The sequence below is a fragment of the Haplochromis burtoni genome, unplaced genomic scaffold (genome assembly GCF_018398535.1).
Source record: "Haplochromis burtoni strain Fernald_Lab_line unplaced genomic scaffold, NCSU_Asbu1 Contig_28, whole genome shotgun sequence".
NCBI classification, from domain to species: domain Eukaryota; kingdom Metazoa; phylum Chordata; class Actinopteri; order Cichliformes; family Cichlidae; genus Haplochromis; species Haplochromis burtoni.
This window is the reverse complement of record NW_024582389.1, coordinates 2,096,432-2,104,934: the sequence shown is the minus strand read 5'-3', so window position 1 is coordinate 2,104,934 and position 8,503 is coordinate 2,096,432. Positions and strand designations below refer to the sequence as shown.

The window sequence follows — 8,503 nt, the reverse complement described above, 5'->3', positions numbered from 1 at the left end:
TGTGTGTGTGTGTGTGTGTGTGTGTGTGTGTGTGTGTGTGTGTGTGTGTGTGTGTGTGTGTGTGTGTGTTTCTAGTTGGAAGACGCCCAGAGTAAAAGACAGGAGAGGCTACTGGAGAAACACAAGGACATCCGCCAGCAAATCTTGGATGAGAGGCCAAAGGTATTATCTTGACCAATATGCCAAGTAAATAAAATCTGAAATGCAAAAAATAAAAGTCAGATATTGCTCAAAAGAAGGCTTGTCAATCTATGTCTGGGCGTCTTCTACATATCTATGTATATATGGTTTCTATATACATATCTATGTATACCTAAAAACTATTACCAGACGGAAGAGCAGCTGAAATGATGTAACGACATCTCAGCATTGCTGATATGTCCCCTTTGTCCCACATTAAGGTTGTTGGGATCTGGTCACCCTGTGCGTTGGTTGCGAGGTTCACAGCACACCTTGCAGTCTTTACCTGTGCAGATAAAATAATTTGTAATTAGTAGAATAGTGCTTTTCAAAAACATGAAGGCCTAGGGGTGCTATAAAGAGTGAATGTAATAATACATGCATATTTGACATAGATGAAGGCTCAGTTATTTGTTTTTTGGTGCAGGTTTTGTAAAAGTTGCACAAAAAATATGTATGTAGTCTGTCTCCTTTTGGCCTAGTATGTTCAACCACTAGATGGCGACCTGCACCAGGCTTTAGTGCTGCACTGAACGGGTGTGCTATAATATATGGTGAACGTTGTGGTGTATAGATTGTATTTGTCTCTGTTTTCAAAATGTATTATATGATCCCTTGAATCTTTATGCTAATATGCCACACCCAGAGTTTAAATATCACTACTGCTGGTTGATGGATGGTACTGTGAATCACAATGAGAAAGTTGTTGGAAAATATTTAATTGCCTTGCCGTGGGTGCACAATTCCTCAACCGTTATTAGTGTGCTTCCTGCAGGTAGGCTGTGATGCCATCATGCCACTCTTGTCAGTAGTGAAGTGGATACTCCAGCATTTTCTTGCAATGCTCTATCTGTTTGGGTTGCAGAGTTTCCAACCATATAATTGTCATTGTGATTGTAGGATTACTGTGCAGCTGTGGAGCATGGTAAGAACTTTGTTGCATCCCAATGTTGAGCACTAACACACCGTAAGTGTGGCAGTATTAATATGCAAGCTTGTGCATACACCTGGGCTGCTGCCCAGCCAAAAGTAATTGTGCATTGAATGAGACCCACAGTGCATTGCTGTGATGAAGAATGCTGCATTAGTAAATTCAAGCAAACGTGTCATTGATTGCAGGCAAGAGAACAATGTGAGGAGAAGCAGATTGGGCTGTGTGTAGTGAGATCACACTGCATTTATCTGCTCAAAATGAGTCTAGGCAACATCGTCTGTACACAAATGTAATTACAATTACACAGTATTTGTTGTTTGGCTAGTACTAAACACAAACATGGGCATTTATTAGAGTCATCTTATTGAGCTCTTGCTATGATTTAGATTTTCTTGATTATCTAATGCATCTAAGTTGTATTACAGCAGCTGTAGTATTGCACAGAGAAGTGTCACATGGGTGTGTTGCTCCTATTACGCTTATACATCTTTTCCAATGAAGTGAAATGACAGCAGGAATTTACCGTGTCTGCTCAGTGTAGTTTTGTTTTGTTTTTAGGCATAAATCAGAAGTCTTTAGTTGGAGACAGCTCCATAACCACCCACACTCAACGTGACAGCTCCTTGTTCCTTTGAAACCACTCGGAGTTGAGTGTGGGAGGTGCAGCACTGTACAAACATCCAGCCCAAAGACTCGCAGGTCTTCTGTGTCTTTCCATAAAGCTGCAGTAGGGAGACATGAGGAGAGAACGTCAAGGTTGAGACATGATTGTCGCCTCGTAACTAACTCAGGCTGTTGAACTTCCCTCCTTTTCATGAGGACTTTATTTCATTTCTGGAGCTTCTTGTCAATCTGAGTTCAGTATGAACAGTCAGCACTGATTTGAGTTTTGTCATCCTGTGTCATCGGGGTCTCATCGAAACTGAAGTAGCGCGGAGATAGAGGGACAGTTTTCAGAAGGTCGTTTTCTTTGTTGTCACTTTTGTGTTTTCTGTTACTCTTCGCTCATTGTTTCCCCACAAAGCTGTAGCCGTATCCACCCCCGAACACTTTGTTGCAAACTATTCTCCAAATAAGAGTCTGCACCACCTCAAAGTTAATCTTGCCTGCAGAAATCTATTATGTACATAATAATCATCCAAACTGTGCAATAGCTGTTCTCATGGAGTGATGGTGATCTGTATGCGGGATATGCCGATGTCAGGGGCCAAAACTCTAGAGACAGCACGCTCAAGATAACCCCGAGCTGTGTTTGTTGAAAAATTCAGGATGCTCTCCATAACACTGGTATAACGCCCAGTGATAAAGGGACACTTCTGTTCAGGGATCATGTGGTTAACCGGTATTAACGTTAAATCCAATAAAGTGTTTTAATGCTCCTAGTAATGGAATATTACTAACAATGCCTGTGCACTTTAAGTGTTTTGGTTGATTAACATGAATCATTTTTTCATTCCAATGGGATTAGATCTCTTTCCAGTCCATAAAAATATGTAACTGAGCACCCTTGAGAAAGTCACTGAACCCAAAACTGCTGCCACTGAGCAGGTCATTGGCCCTTCATGGCATCAAACACGCTGTTTGTGTGTGTGTAAATGTGTGGGATTGCATTCTTCAGTACCTCTATAATAAATGTACTACAGTCTATGCAACATGATATCTCCAAAGTGTGCTACTCAGACACATAAACACAATGGAAAGACTTAAGGATAGGATGTTAAGGGCTCCAGTGGGGATATATTCAAGTCTGGGCTAATGCAGAACTACATTTGTAGTGTGTTTCCATTGTGGTATGTATTTATGAATCAGAGAGAGGAAAAGTGCCCCCTTTCATACAGTTCTGACCCAGTTTCTCCTCTTGGTTCAGAAAAGCTACTAATGGACATGTTGAGCTGAGCGACTTGCTACAGTAACATCTGTACATGTGCAGCACATGTGTGAGCTCACATACATGTGCTATACCGAGATAAAAATTAGCTACAATATTTACGCAGTCCTGTTAAATCTTGCTTAGGATTTGATTTTTGGGAGATTTGTTGCTCTATGCTTTGACTTTAGCATTAGCAGCAGCTTGCAACTTGTGCTGCTGCTTTTTCTGCTGCTCTTACCTGCTGGTAGTATGAAGGTCATGTACTAAGCTGAACGAGAAGCAAGAGACAAAAAGAGAGACATGACGGGTTGTGTCATCACTCCCAGCCTGTGCACTTAGGTGTTACTGTCCTGTTAATGATCCAATCAAAATAACCCCAGGAGTCAACAGTGCACAGCACGCTGGCAAAAGGCATTTCCGCACACTTGAAGGCTCTATATCCTGGCCTGCTGCTTTTTTCTTACTTAAGGCCACATGGTCAAGGTCACATTGTCCGCAGAAAGACTTTGCGCCTCGTCTTGTTTATGTTCGTTCCACTCGATCGCACCCGATCTTCTAAAACTTACTACTTTGAGTCTGAAACCTGCGTTGGAGCTGAAGATTCAGATTGATTCTGGGTGTGACTTCATACCCAGATTTTTTTGTTTATGTGGATGTAGTGTGAGGATTCTAGCCTTCGTTTTATGATAGGAGCAGACTAAAAGCTTACCAGGGCATGTTGTAATTACTATGTACCAGTCATCCCTTCACACCTTATTTGGCTGTGAAACGAGTATGAAACAGTCAGAAGGCAATATGTTTCACAACATGGCGCGTTGGTGTACGCTTGCGTATCGTTCGAATTACATCTTTACGTAGGAGAAATGCTTCTTTGTTGCCTAAACGAAAAAAGGAGGAAAAAAATATCTTATGGTGTCTCCCTCTGTGAAAGCCTTGAATGCGCACACACACATAGGCACACACAGACACACATGCATTCGTTCAAGAAGCAGGAGTCCTGTGCGGTCGCCATGGAAACTCGGACCCCCCCCCCACTCTCTCTGCCTCGCATATCCTCTTCTATCCTTCATGACTCTCTGCAATCTGTTAATTTGGAACCAAGTCTTCGTGACGCAATTTCAGGGATGCTTGCTGGAGGTAGAAGAAAGCAGCAAGAGGAGGAGGACGGGTGAGGAAAGGGGAGGGAGCAAACAGGTTGGAGGAGATCATGGGAGGGCTGGAGTTGAATAGGAAGGAAGCTGGTATATGGCCTTCTTCTCTCTCCCTCTGTCTCATTCTATGTCCCTCTCTCTGTCATTGGGTGGTGGGTGGCCACCATGTTCCCTCATCACAGACTTTGATCTGCATCATCTCTCTCTGGCGGGGTTGCATCAATAATGCACTTTTTCCCACACAGACACACACACACTTAGAAACATACAGGGAACACTGAGTGCAACCCACAGGCAGTGAAGTAAAATCCATTGTATATGTGTGCGTGCGCATACATGTGGCATGCTTGGTTAATCTTCTGCCCTATTATGCCAGCTGCTATTTTAGATCAGTGCTCGAGTGTTCATTATGTATGCCCACATGTGCTAATGAAGCTCTCTCGACTTGTGCTCTGTCTAAGGAACGTTGAAACTTTTCCTCTCAACAGTACGGTTTGGAGGACTCTGGAATGAACATCTTAAACTTTAGCCATTCTGCAGCATTAGAGAGGAAGGAAAAAACAACAAAAACACTGTGAGGACAAGGCAGTAAATAAAGTTCTAGATGAAAGTCCATTTTAGTTGCTGGCGTGTTTTAGGCATATTATAAGTTTTGATTGTTTAAAAATTGACGAAATTTTGGCAAAAGTTTCAGTGTGTATAATTTATAGACTAAAATAATCAATATAAAAGCACGGCTGTTAATCAAGTACTCAGTCTGTTGTCTTAACACCACATTTTACATTACAGTGCTATACACCTCAAAGCCAGTGTCAGCATACACAGGGTGAAATATACTATTACTATATTCTTCAGCAGCAGCTGGGTTTAATGCCACAATAGTCAGTGTTGTGTAGCAGTGTGATTAACCCATAAGAAATTCTTGCAAATTTTAGCTCTGTGTTTTGTTTTTGGTCCCTAGATTTTTGCTTTTTTTAACCATGTTGGTTGACTCCCGTTCCCTACAACTTTTTTTGTGGTTGCTGCATGCAGCTGTTATCTTTAAAAAGCAAGATTTTCCCCAAGGCATTGGGAGAAACCACAACGGAGCTGAAATTGATGGTGAATATTAGACTGCTGTTATGTTTAAATTTTCATTATCTCTATGGAAATTACCTGGTAAAAAACAATAATTTTCTGCTGAGTTGCATATGGCCGACAACATCCGTCCCCTGTAGCATACCCAGCTTTATTGTGTATGTTACTTTATTTAGGACCATAATTAATAAATTAAAAAGGAGGGTTAAATAAAAAAATAATTGACCAAACATTTTTTAGAAACATGTTTACTGAGGTAATAAATTAAGTAGACTTGTTTTTGCAGCTTGAGGAGTTGCCCCCTGCTGGCCATTAGAAGGAATGCAGGTTAAAGGCACATAGTCCTTTCAAATATGCACTATATTGTAAAATGATTGTTAACAGATATCATATATTTTTGTGGATACTACTTTACTGTGTCATTCTACAAATTACAATCAAATTTCATATCACAGTAACATGGATGTGTTAAAACATGCATGCATTTATTCATGCAATCTTTTAGTTAGCATCCACGTTAAAGGTGAAAATGTCAAAGTACCGCTGAGCACATTTCACAACTGACATTCCCCTTTGAGCCAGTCCTTTTAGGGAAAACACTCATTACAGTACATAGTGGAGGTATGCAGGAGTGTTTTTAAATTCTTGGACCTGAAGAAAAGAATCTCTCAAAAAAAGGAAAGGAAAGCAGCAGATAAATTATCTGAAAGGAGCCAGGAAAGGGCATTCACACACATACGTGCACCGAGAGAGGGTTAGAAGGTGAGATAGATGGAAAAGGAGCACATAGTTTATCCTGAATAGTTTCTCTCTTTTATTACTGGTGTTGTTATTGCTGTTGCATTTGGACTGCTGCAGTTCATTTTCATTCTTATGACCAATACAGTGGAAAGAAAGTAAATTTCTCTCTGCCCTCCGTCTCGCACGATCGCACACACACACACACACACGTCTTACTTGCAGTATGCACCAGCATGCAAAGATGATAGGGTCGTGACCTTTTCTTATCTCTCAGATGTGGGTTTAGGAACTTGGGTTTAGTCTAATTAGAGTCTGTGTGGTGATGTTAGTAGGCTAAATCACAGGATCGGGGTACATGCCTCGATACGGAGTGTAAGTGTGAGATTTGCAGGTTTTGCTCCGTGTCACAGAACACTTTCAGCTTCACTGAAACGGTTTAGAGCAGCAAGTGGTTAAAACCTACTTTCAAAGCCTGCACACCGATGCACATCATTCCTTAAGATCTGCTTGTTGTGACAGTAAGATGAGACACTGTTAACATAGCTGTGTGATGTATGTGTAGTGCAGCTCTTTGCCAGTTGAGGACTTTTGCAATGCCGCAGCAGGCGTTATGTCATGGCTCAAAGCAAAGAATTAATTTGGCTCTTTGGAGGCCTTCTCTGAGTCCCCCGATAGCTTCTCAAAATGAGGACAGCTGGTGAAGAAGGTCACCGAGTGCTGTATTTTAAGAAAGGCAGAAATGTGTGCATGTGGTTTGTTGACAGATGACTGGTCTTCAGAGATGAGATACAGATTTAAAAGCTGGCTGGAGAACTCTAGCTCCTGCTGGTTAGGGTGTCCAAACCGAAGCTGGACCACACGTACATAAATGTGATCGAGCGTGAGCACACAGAGCATTTGATCATGGTTGCTTATGATTTCAAAAGAATTATATCTTTTAACCAGACCTGGAATTTACTTGTCACCATAGGAATTCCAAATTTTGATTATCCAAAACTTCCCTCTCCCAAATCCATTAAGCCTGAGGAGTAGATTTCAATCACGTCTTCTCTCTGTGTACTAAACTCCTGTGATTTCTCCTCTGCCAGGCTGATAAGATATCAGCTGGAAGCCACAGATCACAAGAAACTCTGAAAATACCACAGTTCTCCCTCCTTCTTCCCTAATCCATCCATCTTTCTGTCATTCATTCATAGACTGTTCCTTTTGGTAAAAGGAAACGGCTGTCTTCATCTCTCGTCTCATCACTCTAACAGACGGCCCTTTGCTTCTGATTACACGCACACACCCCCGCGCACGCCATGCGCTCACATGTTTCTCAGAAGTGGCTGGCACCCTTCAGACTTCTCTGCCCTCTGCTCCCACCTCCCCGTTCTCATGAACCAGGGTGTCATCAGATGGGAGAAAAGATGACAGATTTAATCAGAGGGTGTTTGTGCCTCAGCAGGCAGGGTATAAAAAAAAGGCTGCACATGCACAAACACACATGCGAGCACACAGGGCGAGCAGGCTGTCCCACCCCTAAGTAGGTCATGCGCAGTGAAGAGCAGGGCGGGAGGGGAGGCGAGTCGTGGTGCATCTTTAGCCATCTGGTTTTGATGTGTTGGATGGCTGCTCTGTGAGACCCACGGAGAGAGAAGAGAAAGGCAGAGAAAGAAAGATTAGAGTGAGAGAGGGATGGAGCAGCCAGGGAGGCATCTCTCAGAGAAGGTGACCTTGAAATGCTCTGCTTGGTGGTGCGGGGGGAGCAGGCTCTGTTTTGCCACTCAAAAACATCAGAAAGAGACAACTGAAGAGCTTCCTTAAATTCAAACAATGAGGCACAGATGCAGTTGAGTTATCTGGCTGATAGATTTTTACATACAGATTTGTAACAACGATCATTTCAACTAAATGGAGAGAAAAAAGTGGTTTCTATGCATTAAGCATCATCAGTCTGTGAATTTCAGTGGAGACAGGTGAAAATCCGCCCCTAAAATTAGATAACTAAGTTTAGATAACATGGCAGCAGACTGAGAAAGTGAGCTATTACTACTGAATACCAGACGTCTATTTTTGCAACTTAATTTACACAGCACGGGGCACTGCAGTAAGCTTCTGCAGCTCTGTTTGCAACTTTTACCATTTAATGTGTTGTCTCAACTAGAGTAGACGTAAAAAAAAACAAAACACATTTTCAGTCCCAAGATTTTAGGATTGCACCCAAAATTAGTGCCCCTAGGTGTGATAACCATCCAGAGACTAAACAAAATAATATCAGTTTAATTTATATTATGGCGATGCTTCAAAGTGCTGTGAAGGCGAGCACTTTGTAACAATCAGGTTTTCTCATTTAGCTATGAAGTGCTCTCAAATGAAATGGATGTGCCATCTCGTGAAGTGGAGAGGGCAGAAAATTGTCAAGTCAAGAGAAGCATGGGAGTCCTTGACCTTCATTCGGACTCCTCCGCTCTCTCCGTCTCTCCCATTCTTGGCTATTCTTGCAAATATTTTTTCAGATATTCAGGGGTGCAGTTTGCCAGCTGTGAATTTTCTGGTCGCCGCTATAAT

General features: G+C 42.0%; 1 protein-coding gene across 1 annotated transcript in view; it reads left to right on the top strand.

Annotated features, from left to right (window-relative positions):
• The window catches only part of LOC102301989 (1-phosphatidylinositol 4,5-bisphosphate phosphodiesterase beta-1), a 119,258-nt gene extending 110,755 nt beyond the window's left edge, over positions 1–8,503 (top strand). The window contains exons 32-33 of the mRNA XM_042219128.1: positions 76–162; positions 1,081–8,503. Coding sequence (XP_042075062.1) covers positions 76–162; positions 1,081–1,134 — 141 coding nt within the window. The 3' untranslated portion in view covers positions 1,135–8,503. The remainder of the gene's footprint in view (positions 1–75; positions 163–1,080) is intronic.